At 38.7% G+C, this 22,952-nt stretch overlaps 1 protein-coding gene across 5 annotated transcripts in view; it reads right to left on the bottom strand.

The window, feature by feature from the left end:
- Positions 1 to 2,276: 2,276 nt before the first annotated feature.
- col18a1a (collagen type XVIII alpha 1 chain a) overlaps positions 2,277 to 22,952 on the bottom strand; it is an 89,942-nt gene continuing 69,266 nt past the window's right edge. For all 5 annotated transcript variants that reach the window (XM_042002512.1, XM_042002513.1, XM_042002509.1 and 2 more), the window contains 36 exons: positions 22,469 to 22,584; positions 20,438 to 20,464; positions 20,076 to 20,273; positions 19,936 to 19,962; positions 19,452 to 19,514; positions 19,266 to 19,334; positions 19,130 to 19,180; positions 18,881 to 19,012; positions 18,671 to 18,733; positions 17,316 to 17,360; positions 16,508 to 16,639; positions 15,364 to 15,435; positions 14,397 to 14,423; positions 14,015 to 14,113; positions 13,236 to 13,271; positions 13,071 to 13,160; positions 12,927 to 12,959; positions 11,987 to 12,022; positions 11,042 to 11,101; positions 10,869 to 10,946; positions 10,736 to 10,771; positions 10,600 to 10,653; positions 10,372 to 10,443; positions 9,503 to 9,577; positions 9,338 to 9,368; positions 9,110 to 9,163; positions 8,975 to 9,009; positions 8,765 to 8,896; positions 8,528 to 8,687; positions 6,153 to 6,217; positions 5,846 to 5,974; positions 5,656 to 5,688; positions 5,268 to 5,576; positions 3,921 to 4,118; positions 3,684 to 3,799; positions 2,277 to 3,597 (listed from right to left, as the gene is read on the bottom strand). In XM_042002512.1, the coding sequence (XP_041858446.1) occupies positions 3,384 to 3,597; positions 3,684 to 3,799; positions 3,921 to 4,118; positions 5,268 to 5,576; positions 5,656 to 5,688; positions 5,846 to 5,974; positions 6,153 to 6,217; positions 8,528 to 8,687; positions 8,765 to 8,896; positions 8,975 to 9,009; positions 9,110 to 9,163; positions 9,338 to 9,368; positions 9,503 to 9,577; positions 10,372 to 10,443; positions 10,600 to 10,653; positions 10,736 to 10,771; positions 10,869 to 10,946; positions 11,042 to 11,101; positions 11,987 to 12,022; positions 12,927 to 12,959; positions 13,071 to 13,160; positions 13,236 to 13,271; positions 14,015 to 14,113; positions 14,397 to 14,423; positions 15,364 to 15,435; positions 16,508 to 16,639; positions 17,316 to 17,360; positions 18,671 to 18,733; positions 18,881 to 19,012; positions 19,130 to 19,180; positions 19,266 to 19,334; positions 19,452 to 19,514; positions 19,936 to 19,962; positions 20,076 to 20,273; positions 20,438 to 20,464; positions 22,469 to 22,584 (3,167 nt within the window). In that variant the 3' untranslated portion in view covers positions 2,277 to 3,383. The remainder of the gene's footprint in view (positions 3,598 to 3,683; positions 3,800 to 3,920; positions 4,119 to 5,267; positions 5,577 to 5,655; positions 5,689 to 5,845; positions 5,975 to 6,152; positions 6,218 to 8,527; positions 8,688 to 8,764; positions 8,897 to 8,974; positions 9,010 to 9,109; positions 9,164 to 9,337; positions 9,369 to 9,502; positions 9,578 to 10,371; positions 10,444 to 10,599; positions 10,654 to 10,735; positions 10,772 to 10,868; positions 10,947 to 11,041; positions 11,102 to 11,986; positions 12,023 to 12,926; positions 12,960 to 13,070; positions 13,161 to 13,235; positions 13,272 to 14,014; positions 14,114 to 14,396; positions 14,424 to 15,363; positions 15,436 to 16,507; positions 16,640 to 17,315; positions 17,361 to 18,670; positions 18,734 to 18,880; positions 19,013 to 19,129; positions 19,181 to 19,265; positions 19,335 to 19,451; positions 19,515 to 19,935; positions 19,963 to 20,075; positions 20,274 to 20,437; positions 20,465 to 22,468; positions 22,585 to 22,952) is intronic.

Here is a 22,952-nt window from a genome sequence, read left to right as displayed (position 1 = left end):
CAAAACAAGTCAGAAGCACAGAGTTTGGGGACCAGAGGATTATGTAGTGCAACTTTAAGACATCCAACAATTGGACCAGCTGATCAGTTTCAGATAACAACGGAAATATAACCGTTTTCTTGGTGCTGCCAATTTAAAGAGACTGAAGTTGGACACCCTCCCACCCCCATTTCTCTCCAACCTCTCTGTCTGTTGTCAGCTTCCTCACTCAGAAGGTCTACTGGATACTGGGACCCCGAAAAGAATAAAGTAGGTATAGAAAATAAATGGATGGAGTCTGCTCTTCCTAAAGCCTATGTGATTAAAGAGTATAATATTAAAGAGTTGATACAGATGTAAAGTTTCCTTTTTTTGGTAATATTTTATAATCCAGATTGAATAGGCTAAGGTTGCTATATTTAGTTTCTATAATCTCTTTATTCTTCTGAGAAATTTAAGTCATAAAAAGCTTTCTTAAATGATGGCACCATGTAATCCTTTTTCAATAACTTGATAAACTTTCTGGAGAGCTGGACCAAAAATATCTACTGTATAATTATTATCCTTACTTTAGCTGTAGGTACCTGTAGTTTCTCAGCTCTACTGATGTTTAATTTTCATCATTACTGCCAGGCACCACTGTTTAATCTAAAAACAAAAAAAATTATAAATAGAGTTGCTAGATAACTATGGTTTTTGGTAACAGATGGGTTAGTGTGAGTAGTACATAAACTGCTGATCTACCGGGATTTTCACACAACCATCTCTAGAGTTTAGAGAGAATGGTCTGAAGAAGAGAAAACATCCACTGAGCAGCAGTTGTCTGGACCAGAATGTCTGGTTGATGTCAGAGGTCAGAGGAGAATGGGCTGACTGGTAGGAGACGATAGAAAGACAACTGGAAGTCAAATTATCACTGGTTTCAACCAAGATATGCAGAATAGCATCTCTGAACACACAACACGTCCAACCTTGAAGCAGATGGGCTACAGCAGCAGAAGACCACACCAGGTGCCTCCTGTCAGCTAAGAACAGGAAACTGAGGCTACAATTCACACACACTCACCAACACTGGAAAAAAAAAGATGGAGAAACATTGCTAGTCTGAGGAGTCTCTGTTTTCAGCTCCACATTCAGATAGTAGGACCAGTTTGGTGGAAACATCATGAAAACATGGATCCATCCTGCCTTGGATCAATGCTTCAGGTTTTTGGTGTAATGGTGCGGGGGATATTTTCATGGCCCACTTCGGGCCCCTTAGTACCAACATGACATGGTTCAAATGTACAGTGTGTAAGAATTACTGACATCTAGTGGTAAATATTGGTATAGATGTGACTTCTAATGCCAAGCACAGTTGAGAGTTGGTGGGCCATTAGTGGCCAAATTCTTCCAGACATAAACATTTAATCTGTGGGTGGATCCAGTGGCCTCAGGTGCAGCAGTGACTGAAATACAGGTAACTACTTCCTTCAGTCCTTTAATGGTGTTACTTAACCCAAAAGGTGCTTTAACACCAATCAAACTATGCTGCAGTTTTAAAGCTCAGAGGGTTCTCACTTCACACAGAGTTGTTTGTCCATTCAGAGACACCGTGATAAAAATTCTGGCACAAATATAGCAGCTGCCATGTATGTGGATCCACGGCAAGTAGATATAAATGGCTTTTTCTGAGAGAGTAAAACATAACATTTATTATAGTAGTGATTACACGCCAATAGCAACAGTTTTTAATTATATACTACATTTTCTGTCACTGATCTTATTTTGTTACCAGTGAACTTTTACCAACACAGCCTACCTGAGTGTTGTTGCTGGCCATGTCCATCCCTTTATGACCACGTGTAGCATCTTCTGATGCTACTTCCAGCAGGATAATGCTCCATGTCACAAAGCTCAGATCATCTCCACCTGCTTTTTCAGTTATTTCTCTGACATGTTTTTGGTTGTATGATAACATAAGATCAACTATTAACCTTTGTCATATGCAAAAAAAAAAAAAAAACTGACTGACTGTTTAGTACAAACAGATAAAATCTTTCCTCGTCATGTTGAACTTGTTTATCTTTTCAGGAGACTGTGACTGCACAACTGAGGCATCTTGAATGTCTGTCATTGCCAACTGATTTGTGTCCGAGTCAATGCCATCAGGAACATGCTTTAAAAGCAAAAATAAATCAGCTGGACAAGGCAGCGAAACAGCTAAAGTCACGGTCACATAGGAGGGATGATTCTGTCTCGTTGACAAGCAGAAGAATCAAACACACAGCGCAGACCGCTGTACGGCACATCATATGACTGGTTGAAAAAACTCTTTAATTCAGTGCCTGGGTGAAACAGTACAGCACAATTTGTTATAAAAAAGAAAAATCATATCCACAGGTACAAGGCCAAAAGTTAGTGTCTGAAACTGAATTGAAGGCTGCTGCAAACACTTTCCTGCCCCCAACACCCAACACAGCAACCACTTTAAAATGAGCCTCAGGCTAATTGTTTCCAGCGTACAAACTAACAGGTTTAATAAGGTGGCAAAAGGCCAAATAATCATTTAATATCAAAAACACTCAAATTTCCAAAGGAATCCTGTGCTCTTAATGTGGGATTATTCTTATAACAGCATCAATCTCCAAATAGCATGTTTAGATCTGCAGAATAATCATGAAGTGGTTCACTATGAGCTTAGTGTGTGGAGCAATGCTGGGTGTGTTATAAGGCACAGTTTCTGATCAAAAGCACTTAGAGGAGAAATGGAAATTCTGTGCTGTGTAGAAAAAAAACATGAGGATCTTTTAAAAACTTTTTGTTTGTTTCTGTCCTTACATAACTTCATTTAAAAATAAATATCTATCTCTTTTTAAAATTTAAAATAGTCCTTAAAAGTTTGCTGCACCCCATCATGAACCTAAATTCTACACTGAAGTTGGAAAAAATGTGAACATGTCAATACCTAGAAAACAAAAAAAAAAGGATGGATGAAGAATCTTTAAAAACAGTTCAAAAGGTAAAACATTGATAACATTGAAAAAAAAAAAAAAAAACCCACAAATGACAAACTTATAATATACAGAATTAAAAAAAACAAAAAAAAAAAACAAAAGGGATACGATTGTTATCCCCTCTGCTGTTGATCTGCCCCGTGGAGAAAATATGTGCCAAGGCCCCCCCAAGAAAAAAGACCAACCCGGTTCTGTTTGACCCATCTCTTTGGCGTTTATGGAAGGGAGGAGCAGACAATGGGAGGCGTCCCTGCCAGGCAACGTGCAGGACGGTCAGTTCAATGGACGCCACATCTTTACAAGCTGTTTCATGGTGGAAAAAAAAAAAAAAGATCTTGGATATAAAAAGTGTGTTTAACTAAGACCCAGAACACACACACACGAACAAAGACGGAGGATGAACTGGGTTTATTTTTTGGAGGGCGACGTGAAGGCGTTCTCGATGCAGAGGACGATGTAGGAGTTGGAGCAGCTGCTGGGCGTTTGCTGCAGGAGGTGGCCGCTCTGCAGCGACGACGCCAGGCCGGTCACGGCGTGATCGCCCGCCCGCCATGTTTCACAGTAGTGGTCCATCTGCCGGTGGCCTTTGCTGCTCGATCCATGCCACACCATCTTCTCAGGCCTGGAGGAGAACACAAACACAAAATGATAGTCAGTGTAAAAAAAACCACTACTCATCTTTCTTTTGTAAATGGAACTTAAACCCACCATGCACTGTCCCTGAGGATGTCTCTTCCATCAAAGGAGTATATGGGTACATTCTCCCTCATTTTACTGAGGTTATCTGCGAAGATAGACTCCCAGCTGCTGAACAACACTTGATTCTGAAAAGAAAAGCAATAACTTATTTTCACTTTCTGCTAATTTAAAGACAAACCAAATGAACATTGCCTTCATTCAAACTTATGTCATACTTATGCCACTTCTCGAGCAGCAGTGTCTCACCTTGAGGTTCAGGATGGAGAAGCTGTCCCTGTCCGACCTGCGGACGATGGTGTAGAGGTCTTGGAGCTTGGAGGACAGGAAGGCTCGGAAGGTTCCCTTCAGGCCCACAGCCCGAGCCTGCTGGAAGCACAGGAAGTCTGCACCCCGAATTCCCCGCATGTTCCCACTTTGAGGGGCATTCAAGGCAATAAGATGGAGCTGATGAAGAGAAGGACACACATTAATAAAGGCACATTAAGATATTTTTAAATAATCCTGTAATGATGTGAAATAAGGTTCCAGTAAAACATTCTAATTATATAAAGCCTAATGTAGGTGTAATGATGTTAAATAGAAGTAAAGTTTACACTATATCCTGGCTTAAAGCAATACTACACAAATGTCCCGGAGCATCATGCTACAGCTGTGCTTTAAGCTATGTTTTGCTTTACAGCACCATGTCACACACCAGCAACTATATATCAGCACATTTGCCATTTTGAACGCACACCATGGTTGATTCAGCAGAGAAACGAAAGAGGACTTTATCTGAGGAAGAGAGGAAGAGAAACAGAGCAAAAGAAAAGAAAAGAGTCAACATTAGACTGACATTTAATGGCTGGAGAGAACTCAGAGAAGAGACAGGATGTAACAATAAGGCTACTGATGATGAATCAGGTTTTGTTAGGGGGCGCCAGAGTGAGAAAATCTACAGTTCAGTTTTGCTTTAATGATTTAAATTATGTATAATGTGGCAAAGTTTAGAGGTGTTGGAATAACAAATTGTAATGTTTGATTGAGCTCGCAAATGCAGTTGTATTTTGATAGATTAGTTGTTTTAAATCAGCATGTGATACCGTGTTATACTGATCCTGAATCAAATCTTCTGTATTTTCCGGACTATAAGTTGCTCTGTAGTATAAGTCCCACTGGACTATAAGTCGAATTTATTCAGAAATTTAACCAAAATTTATATTGTGCCAGAATTTATGATACCTGCAAACAATGAATCGTTATCCACTGAATCAAAGTAATACCATAGTGTGATCAAACAAGATTTTCACTCTTACTACAAGTTAAATTTTCCAAAAAAAAGATTTCACATTATAGCAAAAGTTTTTAGGTGACTTTTTCTTGCATTTATTTAAGAAAAACAAAACAGTTACACAGTCTGGTCTCTGTGGGTTTCTGCATCTTTTTAACTGAATTATTATTAACTGAATATGTTCTTTAAACTTGTTTTTGTGATTGGGGGTGACGTTGCTCAGTCATTTGTTAGGCTCAAAGAGGGCTTTAAAGAAAGATGGCCACCTGGGTTGTCTGGTGGCCTTTTTTGTTCAAAAAAGAAAAAACAGACATTTATCTCACCCCTGGTCTCGATGTGTCAACACCACCAATTGGCCCCAGTACAGGTGGGTTGGGTTGGCGCTGTGGAGTGACAGGATGTCTCTCAGTGTGCTGGCTGGCTGATATTCCATCTGTCTGACCCGGGTATCTCTGGTCAGGGAATCTGGGATCATACTGAGGGGGGTATCTGGGGTCTGCAGGTGGAGGTTCAATAGGCTGTATGACAGTATCACCCCGGGAGTAATGGCCCGCTCCATTGTTTTGGGACTGGTCTTGGGACTGAGGGTACAGAATCACAGGTGGAGGCTGGACTTCTGCCACCTCGTTCTCCTTTATGTGAAAAACAAAGAGATCCCAAGGTTATGAAGTGGTCAGTGAACATTACGTTTTACTGTTGTGTAGAACTTACCAGATCTCTGAAGAAAGGACGGTAGTCCCCAAGCTGAGGAGGAAAAACAGCTGTTCAGTGATTTTGACATAAACTCTTCACTATTTAATAATCCTATAAACCAGAAACATGCCAGTTCTTGTAAGAATAAAATTTGGTTTAAAAAAAACCAGCTCTCATGTGTATATTTTCATGATGTACGTGGCTGTACCATGACTTGTCGCAATCCATGGTGCACTCTCAAGTAAAGCTCTGCCCTGTCTATGATGTAGACAAGGCTGCCCTCATCCTGGCGTCTGGCAGTGGCGATCATTGTGTCGTACGACCTCAGAACTGTAATCTATAGAAACAAAGAAAAAATGTGTTTAGCTTTTTTATTTTAATAATACGATATGATATGATACGATACGATACGATGCGATGCAATACTTTTTATTGTCTCATATGGAAATTTGTCTTGGACTCAGGGGCTGTTTTATCTATAACACATTCATAAATGAATCAGCATCAGTACTTACCCCAGAGGAGAGACCAGGACTTCCAGGTGGGCCAGGGGGACCGGGAGGGCCTGGGTTGCTGACAGCTTTGAATTAAAACAAGACCTTATTTGATTTTTAAATCCAATGAGTTTGTCTCATTACTGTAATACAAACTGTTGTTTTCGAGATAATTATGAGGCTGCAAAATACTAAAACTAGTAAAACTAGTGGTGATTTTCCACACAGTTAGAGTTTGCAGCTAAATTATTTGACAGAGCAGACTGACCTCTATCATAACAGCCAGGACATTTTTTTTTTTTTTTTTTTTCCCATTTAGATATTTTTTGGGCTTCAGTGGCCTTTAACTGACAGTAGGTGGACAGGAAGATGAGCAGAGGGAGGATGCGATGCCTTTTGTCTCATCGCATCGGAACATTTTAACAGCAAGATAAGGTCAAAACATTTTTACTTTGAAGTTTACTATATGAGCTGCTTAAATTAATTCAAGAGACTTTTTAACCTGGTGATATGCACATCTGGCTGTAGCAGCTATGATCCTGATAGTTTTTTTTTTCTTTTTTTACTTCCATTAATGCCCTTCTTTTCACCAGATTGAGTAAATATTATCTCTAATGAATGTTAGAATATTAGATGTTTGATTCCCATGTTTTTGTAAATGCTGCATAACCACAGCTAACTAAGCCTCTATTTTAACAAGTTAAATGAAGGTTAAATAAAATATGATAACACTGAAACAGGCTGTAACAATGAAATCTGATTTTACCACTACTTCAGTGGCAGAGACAGAAAATTTTCAAACCTGTGGCTTAGACCATTACTTTCATCAGAGTGGTGCATAAACTGATGCTTCTTTATTGTTTTTTTGCGTGGCATGTAAGTGTTGGGTATAGGTTTCTTTATTAGATGTGTGTGAGCAAACATTTTTAGTGGTCATAACTTTTAACAAGATTTGCAACCTTTCACATTTTACATAACACAACACCTGAAACCGCACATTGTCACGAATGGTTCAGGATCTATAGCTCTCCTTTTTTTCTCCTTGATAAAGGATTTAATGATACAAGTGCCAAGCTACAAGCTAGCAACGCGATCAAATTCACCCACTGAGTGATCAAATTCACTGAATTTGATTTATAGCTAGCATTGTAACTAGCTCAGCCTGGACAGCTATATACAGTAGCTAAAACTGAGACTAATCAATTAAAACTGGCTAGCTCCTAGCTAGCTTAGAGCTAGCTATACAAGAACTTTTTTAAGAGACGAATCCTATGGCATGAGATCAGAATTTGACATTTTAAGACACAAAGTGTGCACTGTAGAAACTTTGCTTTGGGTCTTACAGGACCCCAATCTGCTCTTTAATTGGCCTGGTTTCACATTCTTCTTCTTCTGGTCTTGGCGACAAGCTGTGATTCCCTATCTTTTAGATGAATAGTAAAATATCAGGTTTGAAGCTCGAATCTGCCAAAAAATCAGGTTGAGTGCTGATTTATCTGTGATCATGTTGCAGGGAAACCAGTCTATAGTTAAATTTGTTGGCCACTCATATTTACATAAGCATGACGGCCATAAGTGGACAATGTTGGCTCTGCTCTTGAATAGGAAACTATAGGCTGCCACTAGAATTTGGTTCTAGTCATCAACACATAATCACAAAAAAAATAATACATTACATTAAAATGATTAAAAGCAAGATAAGTTAAAAAGTTTCCATGCAGATTTCATGCATAGGCGCATGAGAAAAGAAATGTTTTTAACCTGGATTTAAAAATGTCTATATTTGGTGAAAGTTTAATCTCCACTGACAGTTTGTTCCACTTGTTTGCAGCATAACAGCTAAATGCTGCTTCTCCATGTTTAGTCAGGACTCTGGTCTGGACTAGTTGACCAGAGTCTTTGGATCTAAGAGCTCTGCTAGGTTTATATTCTCTGAACATATCACAGATGTATTCTGGGCCTAAACCATTCTGGGATTTGTAAACAAGCAGAAGGATTTTAAAATCTACACTAACTACATCATAAAACCCATCTCAACAAAGGTGTTATTGTAATAATATGAACTTTATTCACCTTATTGTCAAGTGATGTATGAAATGTAAGAAATGCATGATATTTTCATTTAAAAAATCTGGTCAAACTTGGCTAAACAGTAGTTTAGTATTTTAGCTAATATGCTAAACTATTTTACATAAGAGTTATCAAGTCATCTGAGTATATCTTTAAAGTGGGTTTCTACAAAGCTACGGCAATAAGAGGAGAGCAAAGACTTTTTTTTTTTTACTGCTTAACAGTTAATTTAATGTATAAATCGCCTTTAAAACAGGTTCTGTTTCAATGCTTTAAATTAATTTGAGGATAATTATAAACTTTGATTCACAGAAAAAAAAACTTACGATAATTGGGCCTATAAGGTCCAGGATATGATGTAGAACCTGGGGGTCCTGGAGGTCCAGGTGGTCCTGGAGGACCTTGACGGCCATCATAACCAATCCCTGGCGTCCCTGGAGGTCCTTGGGGTCCAGGAGGGCCCACTATAGACTCTCCCTTTGGACCCTAACATGAAAGAAATAAAATGAAAATGACAAGAATATCACATGTTCTTGCAATACAAGTAAAACCAAATGACTCACTGGTAAACCAGGACTTCCAGGTGGTCCTTGTGGTCCTTGTAGTGCTCCAAAACGTGGGTCATAATATCCACCACCAGGCTCTCCTTTCTCTCCCTTCACACCAGTCTCTCCACGCTCTCCTTTCATTTCGTTCTGTTAGAAAATATTTACTGTTATGGTGTTTTTTCTCTTACACTAGTAATGTAGTAGTGTAGTGATGAGCTAACTTACCTTGAATGCGTAAATGTCGAAATTAGAAGCCGTTCCTAAAAAAGAAAAAAAGACATGCTTTAGTGAATAAAACACTCCTGCTGTGTGGAGTATACAAAGCATTTTTTTTTTATTTATATAAACCTCAGGAATTACCTGGGATCCCTGGAAGTCCTGTTTCACCACGTTCTCCTTTTTCCCCTTTGACAACTACAATATGAGAGAGTATTTTACAAAGTAACACTCAGAAACAGTGTGACTGGAAGCACCGTGTTTTATGACTGATTACTTTAGTGATTTTATCTTTTCATTTTTCAAATGTCTGCTTTCACTCTGAATTTAGTTTTGGTGCTAAAACAACCAATGCATGTTGGGATATCGTACCTGGGTAACTCCTTGAGGTTTCATCATAGCGCTATGAACAGAAAGACAACATGAAACAGAGGAACAGATTTAGTCTGGGACAGATGAGAGAGAAGAACTTGAAATAATGCACATCATGTTAAAGATGAAATTCAGAAGGAGAGTTTTGTGATCATGTGCACTTACATTGAAGCGGTCTAATGGAAAGGCTGGCCCAGGGGGTCCAGGTAGCCCTGGTGGTCCCGGTGGACCAGGGACTCCCTAATGAAAACAGTTATTTAGGTTTTTCTTTTTTGTTATGGTTCACACTGACTCAGTGACAACGTACGAAGGATTGTGTAGCTTTCATACTAAAAAATGGCGTTCAACCCAAAACTGGGAAAGTATGTACTCCCAGAAGTTTCAAATGTATGAACCTGTGCATACACTTCCTTGCACAATGCTCCCTGATACATCCCAGCTGGTTTGGAAATGAGTAGGGGAGGTGCAAGCTCATTAATATCTTAAAAATAAGACAGGCATCTAAAAGATGTTAAAGATGATCAAAATGAAGTAAATTATATTTTATGCCAGTCACTTCAAACTGCAAATGTGTCATTATGTCATTTTAGAGCAGGGGTGTCCAGCTCCGGTCCTCGAGGGCCACAATCCTGCAGGTTTTCGATGTGTCCCTGCTCCAAATCCACCTGACTCAAATTACTGAGTCATTGTGCAAAACTTAATAGGCTGTTGGATCTATTTAATTTGAGTCAGATGTGTTGAAGCAGGAAACACTGAAAACCTGCAGGACAGCGGCCCCTTGAAGACCGACTTTGGATACCCCTGTTTTAGAGCCTATATTCCCCTCAAACAAATAACCAAATTTGTCTACTTTTAGTAGCCCATTTTATTGTTTTTCTTTTCCACTGAGCTGGTGGTCATGACAATGGTCTCCTGCGGCAGTTTGGCCCACAAATAAACTTTATTTGATTAAAGGACAGGCCAAAGTCTGAGACGACTCAAGCTTGTAAAGTGAGGAAAATGATGTGAAAGTAGTTGAAGTCTGCAATACTTACAGGATAGCCGTAACCAGCACCTCCTCCCGGCTCCCCTTTCTCACCCTTGTATCCATTTACACCAGGGCGACCCTGATGGAGAAAGTTGGTGATAATTTTTATCACTGCATTTACAAAAAAACTGAAATAAAGGGGAAATGTACCAAAGTAGTAGCTGAGCAGGATTTTTAGAGACATAAAAGGAGTATTAATGTCAGAATATACTAACAAGCAAACAGAGACACTTACAGGTCTTCCAGGCATTCCAATTTCACCCTTTAATCCAGGAGGTCCATACGGGCCCTGCAGCAAGACATTATAAAAATAAAAGACTTAAGCATATTATTGACTTAGGAATAAAAAGGAAAATCTCTGAAACACTTACTGCGGGTCCAGCTGGTCCTGTACCTCCTCTGTCTCCCTGCAACATCACAGCAGAGATGATAGTTTGAGCTACTCATGTAGGACCCTAACCAACAAGAAGGAGCTGACTGGTCTGGATATAAACGCAGACTCACCTTCGGACCAGTGAGGCCTCCCAGATGCAGAGGATTTCCATCAGGTCCGATTATTAAGCCCGGCTCTCCTTTTTCCCCCTGAACACACGACAGCAGCGGTGACACAACAGAGTCAAAGACGGCATTATGATGAACAGCTTCATTAACAGCTGAACAAAACAACTAAAGTTTACCTTCACTCCATAGCCCTGTGGGCCAGGGTCACCTCTGTCTCCCTTTGGTCCAATAGGACCCTGTCAGATAAATAATAACATCTGTTTATCACCTAACAGAAGCAAACAGAAAGGTCACTCCACAGCAGGAAATTCTTTTTATTCATAGATCAATTTGAGCCATTATAATAATCCAACCCATTCATCTCTGCCTGGATAGAGCTGAGGGTAGAAATGAGATGTTTTTTCTTTTTTTTTTTCAATAAATCAAATGCAATATGATGTAACTTCTGATTAGAAAAGCAGCAGTTTTTTTAATATAAATAACAAAAAGAATCATGATTAGACATGTCTACGAATGTGACAAGTCTGACTTTCAGATTTGTGCAGTTTGTGGTTTAAACTTTATTCACTGTGATGGAGACCTTTCATCCTTACATCTATTTTTTTTCTTTTCTCAATTTATTATCAATTTATCAATCAGATAAAAACAGTCTGTATGCAAATATTGCACTTTGTTATATTGCATTTTTAACCTGAATGTTTATCAGTTTTAATCTGTTATCTCGTCTGCACCAGACAATTTTTTTCTAATTTCATTATATGTTTATATAATTACATAAATCTGATTCAGATTTTTTTTACATTAGTACCACTGTGATTCTGTCATCTTTACAACTATGAGCTGAGCCAGTGTTGTTCGAACAACTCCCAGTGTTCGTTCATCTCTAGGTTTCATCTCTGGTTTTAAAGAGGCTGGGTGGTACTGGTGATGAAGGGAGCTATGTTCTCCATGTAATTACGAAATCACATCAATTTAAATATTATTAATATTATTAACAGTTTCAACACACAACAGGAAAATATGTCTGAGAATGTTTCTGATCACTTCTTTGGCATTTATGTGCTTCAAAATGAATTATTTACACAAGTATAAACAAGTAATCATGTTGCACAGAGACTCACAGGAAATCCTGCTCTTCCAGGTAAACCAGGCCCCCCCTGCACAGGAAAAGAAAAATAAATGGTTATATATTTACAGTATTTCATGGTCTGGGGGTTCTACAATATGTCCTCAACGTCTCTTTGAGTTTACTCGTTGTTGTTGCTTCCAGTGTTCACTCTGGTTTCATCTGCTGACCGAACCAGGTTTCTGTTTCTGTTCTTCATCCAGTCATCACCTTCATCAGTTTAAACACTCCCTGTTTGTTTTGTGCTCCGAGCCAGGTCCTTATTTGTTTTGCTGTAGTTCATCATTCATGTGTCTGTAGTTTAGTTTTTGTTTCTGGTTCATCCTGCCGTTACAGCCCCTTCTGATTATTATTCAAATGGGCTCTTTGTTCTTCTGTCTACCTGAGTCCTGTGTTTGGGTCCTTCCTCTGCTGTCCTGTACTGTGTTTTCCTGACTTTAAAAAATAGTGATGTACACTCAAGCTAACCTGCCTCGGATGAATCAGAGCTCGCTGGCTTATTGATGTAAACACATTAAATTCTTGGGTGTCAGAGATTTTTACTTTTTAATTTCTCAACAAAGACTGAAGTAGCTGGGGGAAACTAAAGTTCAGTAAGGAGGATCTTTTTCCATCGGTCTTACTTTTTCATTCTGCTGTGTTTTGTCATTCTGTTTTCCCATCTTTACCTCTTCCTGATACCAGAAGAGGAGAAGTTTGTATCACTTAGAGGTCTCATCCTGTACCCTTCCTTCACACGTCACCGCCCAACAAAAACTGTTTCCCATTTTTGTTTTGTCCATCAGCAAATGTTGCTACATTTCCTCTTTTTCCTGGTTTCATCACACACATCACAATGTTTGACTGACAGTCGTCTCCAAAGGGCAACCTTCCTGTTTAACTAGATGTCGTATTGTGTTTCTTTGTCAGTGCTGCTGAGTTAAAGGAACACACACCTGAGGGCCGACTCTGCCAAGGACGGCATCAAACTGTAGAGAGGGGAATGAGATGTTACCACGGAGACGGAACTCAGCTTTTCATTTCAGTCAAGGAGAAAAAATTCAAACAATGTCGCGCTTTGTGTGAGTTCCTCTACTCACGTTGTCAGACGGCTGATAGAGGATTTGTCCTGGTGGTCCAGGTGGACCCGGTGGACCCGGGAGTCCTGTTCCATCTCGACCTGGTTCACCCTAACATCATAAATTAATTAATAAATGAAGGTCCCATCAAAAATGTCATCCAAAACTATAAAAATAAAATTTTACCCTCTGTCCACTGTCGCCTCTGTCACCCTTTTGTCCCTGTGACAAGAAATGGAAACTTTAAAGACAAGACAAGCTCGTAGCTTAAACATTATGACACATTTAACTAAATATATCAAACACAAACATTACACAACACTTAATCCTTAAACAGTCTCACAGCAGCATCCTGTCATCTAGTCTAGGCTCAGATCCCTCTATGTCAGCTCTCAATTTTTAAGGTCTTTTATTGAAACATTTGGACTTTTTTATACTGTACTTTGCCGGTCTGGTAGCATCTCTGTCCAGGATGAGAATCGGACCAACAACTTAATTAAGAGGGTTGGTTCATTTATTGGATTTATAATAGACTTGCTTGAGGTCACAGTGGAAAAAGACTGGGATCAGAACTGAGACGAGTACGGTGTTTTGCAGGCCACCCCATGCACGAGGTTTGTAAAAGCCTCAGAAGTGATGCTCACTGCTCTACTGAGTAACTTACTCCTGCAGCTGGGAGATATTCAAATTCAAATTATGTTTAATTGGTTTTAATCAAGTCTTTTTAATTTTATTTATGTTTTTAACCACGTTTATTTTATTTTTTCTTTATTGTCTTCTATTCCTGTGACCCAGTGGTATAGAAAATGAATTAATGTGTTCCACTGTCTTCTTTGGAAGAATGACTTATTTACTGTTGTTTTGTGTTTGTGCTGTTTGTGGGTTGTATGGTCTGATATAGTAGCTAAATAATTTCCCCTACTGGGGTTAATAAAGAATTCTGTCGTTCTGTCTGTTTAAACTACCGGAGGTCCAGGGAAGCCGTCCAGTCCTGGCTGTCCATCTCTTCCTGGAGAACCTTGGTTTCCCTTTGGACCTGGTATGCCGGGTAATCCGGGTTTACCCTAAAGAGGTAAAGTCAACTTAGACAAATAAAACACACTCACACACGCATACAAAAAGTTAATATAACGTCAAATTCCAGCTGTAAGCAATCTGCTTCAGATTCAGTAAAAATCAGTTGCTGCAGCTTCATGCAGCAACTGTCTGTTCATGTTGATCCATTTATGACGTTTGGATGCGGATCAAACCGAAAGTGAACCATCAGTCACAATAACAACAAATGTTGCGTAAGTTTAGGAAGGTTTTGCAGAAGGAGCACTTCCTGGGAAATGTACATCTACTTACTGGGTGTCCAGGTAAGCCAGGAGGACCCTGAAAACACACATTTATCCTGGTTAGGTGGGAGCTCTTCCAATAAAATATTCACACACACACACACAGAAAAAAACTTTCCAACCTGTTTGATAAAACTTTACCTAAATGATCAGAATAATTTAACAACAAGCCTATTGTAAAATCTTTGGATGTCTTTTGGATGATTTTTTTTTTTTTAGCACAACAGATTTGGTAAAGCTACACAATTGATTAAATTTGCATCTCAATCATGATTTTGGCTTCCTACAATTTAATAAAGGTGATTGTTCAATGTTTAACCCTGTAATGCCTGACTTGATAAATAATTCACACATTTCATTATTATTTGACCCATCCCACAAAATGTAGAAAAAAATAAACAAAAGTATTTTGCATAATTCATGTTTATTACTGTGTGACATCAGAATTATTGTAGTGCAAGACATATCCACTAGGGGCAGAAGACAAGTATAAGATTGTATACAACAGGTTTTAAGCAAAATTTTACCATAAAATGATGCAATAGGTCTCAGAAACTGTATGTATAACATATGATACATTAGGTATTATGGGATTAAAGTCTGTACTCGTCCAACAAAATGTAAAGCAAAAACAATTCATGCCTCCCTGAATCACTGTTTGACCTAGAAGTTACACTAGACGTTTTCTCCAGCAAGATCCATCAGTACGTAACTTCACCACAGCTTTTCAATTTCAGAAATGGTTCAATTATGAAAATTTTTCAGAACAAATTCACATATTACATGCTCATTAGGAAACTGCAGAAAATACAAAGGGACATCAACGACTTTCATGCTGAGATGAACCAAAGCAGATGTTTGGTCTCAGATGTACGCTTCTGTTTATAATACTAGACACACATCTATATTTTGTGTATGAATTTATCTGTGCTTTTAAATGGTATATTTCATATTCTGCTCAGCATGAATGTGCATACCTGTAATCCTTCTGGTCCTCTGACACCTGGAAGTGCATTAGTGAATCCCCCACTGGAGCCCTCCATGTCATCCTGAGAAAACGCCAAACGTTTCATCACAAACTGTCAAAACATCTTTTCTGCATGTATTTCAAGACAATGATCTCATTTGTAAACTACAAACAAGACTGCATGTCTGAAGTGTCTTCATTCTGACTGCATCCAGGCAGATATAGAACATGATCAAGAGTTAAAAGCCTAAACATGTTTACAGAGACAAATTCTTTGTTGTCTATTTTCTTAGGGAGCAATTAAATTCCACAACTACATTACTAAGTTATATTCACCTCCAATTAAAGGGATTTAATTTAGTTGCTGTCTTGAACTGAATCATTATGCTAACAACACAGTGATGTTTTAGGTAAAATGTTGGAGGACTGAGATCAGTGATGATGCACACTGAATTTTATGAACGTACAAGAAAGAAAAACATTTAGACCCACATGGCGCAGAAAATCTGCATCACAATAAATATTTTTTTGTGAGGAAAGACGTGACTGTTACTTTTAAACATTTTTTTTTCAAATCTTTGAATAAACTACTTGAACAGAACCACAACAAGCAAATCAGTTAAATAAAGGCAAAGTCTGAATTCGCCAGTGTCTCCACTATTTCCTGATGCACTTGTATTTCAATCCAGCTTCCCGTGTCTGTACCACTAGACTGTCTTCCTAGAGTTTGCCCCCCCTTCCCTCTTTCACATAATGGTACGAGCCTACTCTTTTCTTTTATGTGATTGCTTCATAGTATACCAACTAAAGTTCCACCTCTAAAAATTCAGTTGTACCCGATGGTAGTCAGCTCTGTTGTCTTCACTAAAAGAATCAGCTCTTAGAACTGGTTTGTTCATGAAAGACATCCCTAGTAAAAATAAACAAATATGAACAGATTCATCTGAAAATATGGTTTTAGAGATTTGAAGATGTAATATACTGAGACACATCGAAACCAGTAAAAATTCCCTTTTTTATGATTTACATGTATGTAGACAAGGAAATGAAATGTACAACATATTCTACTTCACTATTCCCTGACTTTTATCTTTACCAACAACATTTTGTCAACGCTGTCAAAGAGCATCACAAACATCCAAACAAGAACTCACAAATCCAGCACGAAAAGTTGGTCCTGGAGGTCCTGGGGGCCCAGGAGGCCCAACTGGTCCCATGGGTCCTGGCAGACCAGCCAGTCCAGGGTCTCCTGGAGGTCCTGGTAAACCAAGCTTTCCTTGAGCTCCCTGTGGAAAAGAATGAATATATGGATTTTTCTTTTTTGTTTAAATAAAAGAAAAAGACTAAAAAACATTAACTTTTCTGCAAAGGATTAATATTTCACAGCATCCTGTTACTAGTTTGGTAAATGTGGTTTTTAATAAAATCAGACACCCCTCACAAACACAAATGCACATTATTTTGGGAGCAGATTCAGACATCAGAACTGCTGAAGAACAAAATAAAAAAATCATGGGCAGCACTCAGATTAGACTGTAAGTCTGTAGCTGATAATGTTTGAGAAACATTTGCATTTAGTTGGAAGGCATAAATCCTCTTTGAAGGCTGACAAACTGGAGCCCGGTTACCTGCAGACGGGAAGGCTTAGGAGAGGAGGAGGAGGAGGAGGATATATAGCGAGGTAGGAGATTGGTGAGAAAAGAAAAGTAGAAACCTAACTGGAGAAATAAGAGGGACAGGGAAAGCTTTAGCCATGTTTTTCTTATAATTATCCCAGTAACATCATCTCTTGTTCTTGTTAAAACATGAACACAGACTCACTGTAATCCTAGGATGTGTTCGGATAAAGTTTCTTACAGACCAGTTTTCATTCAGTTCTGGTTTGGTGAGTGGATTTCATTATAAACTGGAAGCAACTTTAACTTAAAGTGGGGTAAACCAAAAGAAGACATGAATTCACACCTTTTCTCCAATTGCTCCTGGGAGACCCAGCTCGCCTGAATCACCCTAAAGAAGAGAGGAAATGACAAGAGTGACAATCACAACTAAAACATGACTTTTGTTCCTTATGTGGAGGCATATATGAATCCAGCACTGCAGCGACTGAAGGTCCAGATCCCGGACTATGAAGCAGGATTATAAGATTCATTTTGGAATTTCTGGTATTGCAAAGCTGGTTCAATTCTTACTATGAAAACCAACAAATATCTATTATGCTGATGACACACAACTCTACATAACCATCTCACCAGGACACTATAGTCCAATGCAAACACTGATCAGATGCATTGATCAAATTAGATTGGATGTGCCAAATGTCCTTCAGTTAAGCGAAGACAAAACTGAAATAATAGTTTTTGGAGCCAAAGAAGAAAGATTAAAGTCAGTACTCAGCTTCAAACAGTGAAAAACAAACAATACAGCCAGAAACTTGGGAGTACCTCAGACCTGAATTTCAGTATCACATTAAGACAGTTGTGGAGTCATCACTTAAAGGACATATTTAAGAATTTAGAAAAACTTGTCTATGCTCAGTAAACTAAACTACTATAACACTGTCCTTAAAGGTTTCCCAAGAAAGTCCATCAGACCGCTGCAGTTAGTCCAGAACGCTGCTACTCGAGTCCTCACTAAGACAAGAAAGTAGATCATATAACTCCAGTCCTCAGATCTTTACACTGGCTTCTTATCTTTCAAAGAATTGACTTCAAAATTCTGCTGTTAGTTTACAAAGACCTGAATGGTTTAGGGCCAAAATACATTCAGGATCTTCTGGTTCGTTATGAAGCAACCGGATCCCTCAGGTCATCAGGGTCAAATCTACTTTCTTTTCCCAGAGTCAGAACTAATCATGGAGGCAACGTTCAGCTTTTCTGCTCCTCACATGTGGAACAAACTCCCAGAAAACTGCAGGTCTGCTGAAACTCAGAAGTTTTAAATAAGGGTTAAACACTTTTCTATTTGCTGCCTTTTATCAAAACAGCTGTTAATTCCTCACACTGAGATTTTCATTTCTTACATTTTATCTTATTCTATTTTAGCTTTTCTGTCTTTCATTTCTTTTATTTTTTTTAAGCTGGTTTCTACTTTTTAATACTTCTTCTGCACCCTACTGTAATGCGTTTAATGTTTTATGTAAAGCACTCTGAATGGTCTTGCCTTCCTTCGTCTTTTATCTAGAACATCAGTTTGGAGCTTGCTTTCAAACAGCTCGATCTGATCACTCTTTCAAAACTTTGTAGTTTAAGTCATTAGGTGTACTAAAGATTTCATTTTGTTAGTTTATGGAAAAGAAATAATTTTTGCAAAATCATTACCTTTTCCCCTTTGGGTCCAGGAGCTCCTGGCAGGCCATCTGCACCCGGTAAACCAGGCAAGCCCTGCAGAACAAAAGATTTGCTTGTTGATACTTGATTTGGTTAGACGCTGCGCTAGTAAGTTGGCGTCAGTTAGTGCCAGTGTTTTATTAGCTTGGGAGTTTAGCGAAGTATCTAAATGTGTTAAGAGATGGGAGGACTGGCTCTTACAGGTTGACCAGGTGCCCCATCTTTGCCTGATGGTCCAAATGCTCCTGAACTATGTGCTGTGCCTCCTGTGGAAGAACCAGGAAGACCAGGAGGACCAGGCGGGCCAGGGGGACCTGGTAGCCCAGGCAGTCCCTGCATAGACAACATAATTCAGCTGCATCAGATTGGATTTTCAGAAAAACAAATATGGTGTTTTTGGCTGCTAAATATGCCTGAGATAAAAGTAGGACAAATTTTAACTGGTCTCACCCGGACAGAATCCAGATCAGGAAATCCAGATGCCTCCATGTCCACAAAGGTCTAAATCATATCATCAAAGAAGGGTTGGATTCACACAGTCGGCAGTCTGCTGCTGTAACAAGTTATATCTGGACTTTCAACTCACAGATCTGAATCCTGGTCCTGGTGGTCCTGGCGGTCCCCTAGGGCCAGGCTGACCCTCTCCACGGTCTCCCTGTGTGTACAAGCCTCATCAAGACAGGGTAGGTCTCTACAGCAGAGATATCTACCTAAACTTCATTACTACTACCATTTCAAGTGTTCTCATTTCTCTATTTTTAAACTGTCTAACCTTCTCTCCTTTGGATCCCGAGTCACCTGGTGTTCCTGGGAAGCCTGGGGGTCCCTGGGGACCCTGTGCAGAAAGTCATAATGTCAGGGACAGGAGAATGACATGTGGCTTCCATTAATACAAAGCATGACACACTTCTAATTAACTTAACTTATAAAAATGAAATAAAATCAAATAAAATGAAAAGCACTGTATTAATCCAAAAGGAAAATAAAATAAATCCCAAAAAAGAAGCAATAAATTAAATAAATTAAAATTAAATAAAATAACATATAAAACAAACTTTGTTAATCCCAAAAGATAAATTATAAATAAAATAAAAAAATAGATAATAAAACTGGAATTAAATAAAAACATTTAAAAATTAATGGGTTCTTTTCTTTTAAAAACAGTATCTTGCTGCCATGACGTTTAATGAGAAAAATTATTTGAAGCTATTAATCATTATTTCTTGTGAGACAAAGAAAAAATGAAAAGGACTTACAGTTTTTCCATCCTCACCAGGATCACCCTGTGGGAGTAAAAATTAAAAAGGTCCTTTTTACAAATTTCAATAAAGCCAAATAGTTTTACTTTATATTCAGAGTTTTAAGAAAAAAAAAAACAATTCAAACTTTTACTTACTGGCTCTCCATCATCTCCTGGAGGCCCTTGGGGGCCTGGCGATCCAGGTGGTCCTCGTGGTCCGGGGATTCTTGAAACAACCGAACCGTCCCCTTTAATTGAGTACTCAGTTGCACGACCTGGAGGGCCAGGGGGCCCAGGGGGTCCAGGAGGTCCAGGGTCACCTTTTGTTCCTGGATATCCAAACCCTGCACTGCCCTGATGTGGAAGAGGCAAGAAGCAGAAAAGTGAGCTTCACAATATCTGCAAACCTGAGGCTAAGATACTTTCATGAATTTAGTATCAAGGATATATCTGAATATCTGTGCCTCAAACTCTAACCAAGAATCCAAAATCAGAAAAAAACAATAACCATTATTTACCTTTGCTCCCTTTTCACCAGGTTCTCCCTGAAAATGAAGCAAAGCAGCAGACTAAGTGGCAGCAGTACGAAAAATACCCCAAAGACTATAATGTCCATTATATCTTAATAGGTGATAAAATCATGATTTACACACTTAAACTTGTTAAAGAGTTAAAAAAAAATCTGAAATTTTAAGTATAACTTGAAGTCATCCAGTTCAACATGTATTAGACATGAATGCATCAACACAAACAGCTGCACGTGAAAATAGTATGTAAATGATTTCATACATAAAATATTATATGGAACACTAATTTATTTCAACTTAATTTAACTGACTTCACCTTTACTTGTATGGCATCAACTCACTCTAGTTCACTGTAATTCAACTATACTCTAATTAAAGCCACAACAATTCACCTCATGATTCACATTAAAAATAAAGTGTTTTTGTAGGAATAGGTAAAACTTTGGTCCTGATGAGATGTTTCCCAGCTTTCACACACCTGATTCAGAAGAAATGGATCTGTTTATTGTTAAATACTACAATAGCCCCTTGATGACCCATTTATTTGATTTAGGTATGCTGAATCATGTTGGGGTATTTCCCTCTTTAAACAAGAATGTAATTGTTTGATTTGAGAACAAGATTCCTTGTTTTCACGCTCAGATATCATATTGCTCTCTCTGAAAACTTTGCTCTCACACTCAGAAAGTCCCTTCTTGCTCTCAAATATGCTGTCTTCCTTTCTAAACTCTGCTCCTCTTCTCACGCTTAGCGTTGCAGGTTCAGATCTCCTGCACTCCAGCTTGGTCTCGTTCCCTCACACTCAGACTCATTCTCTGCTCTCTCAGCTTCTGCTCTCGGATATTTTTCCTCTCTCTTGGGTTGCTAAATGAACTGTCTGTCAAACATCCTCCAGCCAATAGAATACTAGATAAATGCTGACCGAGCAAATTGTCACCGCCTTCTTTGGGGTGCGCTTGTTTTATTCGACACATTGCACTCAGCAAATCTGTACTTAACTGGGATCGTCAGTAAACACGTATGGATAACCCAACCCAGCAGTCTCTATTAAGAATTATGTTTTTATTATGCTTTTTTTTTTATACATGCTTGTGTTTTTTTATGAAAGTAAAACACAGTAACTTGCTAACTATTACTATAAGTACTCATTTAAAACCTATCTGGACCTATAAAAACGTAATGTAAGCCATGTCTAAAGCTAAGGAAATCATAAACTGACACTCAGATATTCTGCTTTTATGGTTCTATAGAATTAACCTACGATAAATTAGCATGTAACAGGAGCTGATCATCATTCCTCCAGGTTTGTTAAATATGTAGCAGAACTGTCACAGTGTACTAAGTGTTGAGTAAATGGGATGCATTATGATGTCAGCCTTGTTAGACTTTGTCAACTAAATAAAACATTTCAATTAGTGTTTGTTTCTCACAAAATATATAACATGAAACTAACCAGTATCTCCAAAATTTCAACCCCATTACTCCCACAGGATCAGCTTCAACGTCACATCGTGGAGAGATTGTTAATCAAAATCCAACATGTAGTCAGCCATCCTGACGTAGATCTATATTATCTACACTATTATGAAGTCATCTTAGTTGAGACAGCAGCTGATTTACCAGAGACCCAATGAGTCACAATATTACTGAAAAATAAGTGTCTACTTTTAAAAGTAAAGAGGAAAAATATAAAATGTTTATAATAAGCAAACTTTGGTGGCAGTACACACAACAAAAAAACTTATCTGTGTCATAATGTCAAGTTAAATAAAAAAAAGGATTTTTTCTCTCAAATCAAATAATTTTGCCATCGATTAAAGAGGAATATACCCGCACAGAACCAGGGAAACACTGAAAACCTGTAGATCAGCAGCTGTAGAGGAGTAGAGTTTGTGATCAGTGTTCCAGCTCCCTCTAGTGGTCATTTGATTGTATTTCATTAAGACTGAACTACTTTCCACAGCCTCAAAAAAAAAAAAAAATTCCAAACAGAGCGTGTGATTTCCAATTATTCAAGCGAACCTTTTCTCCGTGGGCTCCACCCCGTGAGCCAGTGCCAGATTCTCCCTTTGGCCCAACTGTGCCTCGATCTCCTTTCTCTCCTCTGTCACCCTTCTCTCCTTTCGGCCCAGTTACTCCTAGAAACATTGAAGGACGCGGTCGTTAATATACACATGAAATGATTAATGGCTGCATCCCGAACAACAAACAGGACAATTCCTGCTCTCAAAAGAAGAGACTGAAATAAAAGCCAAACAACTTCCTGCTTGACGGAGCACGAATCCTGATGCTGTTATTCAGACGCCATATGAGGAATTCACCTTCCCACACCTGCAGGAAGCACCACCACACTGATGTGACCCCATTTCACCCACCATGCTTCCTTTTCCCACTGAGTCACTTTAATATGCTGCTTCGTATGAGTGGAAGCTGACATGCAGAAGATGCTGTCTGCAAGAACATCTTCAATATTTCCAGTTAGTGTTTTAGGAGGGGAAATGCATTA

Source organism: Melanotaenia boesemani, chromosome 12 (genome assembly GCF_017639745.1).
Source record: "Melanotaenia boesemani isolate fMelBoe1 chromosome 12, fMelBoe1.pri, whole genome shotgun sequence".
NCBI classification, from domain to species: domain Eukaryota; kingdom Metazoa; phylum Chordata; class Actinopteri; order Atheriniformes; family Melanotaeniidae; genus Melanotaenia; species Melanotaenia boesemani.
Note: the sequence above shows the minus strand (reverse complement) of the source record. Positions and strands in the feature narration are given on the sequence as shown.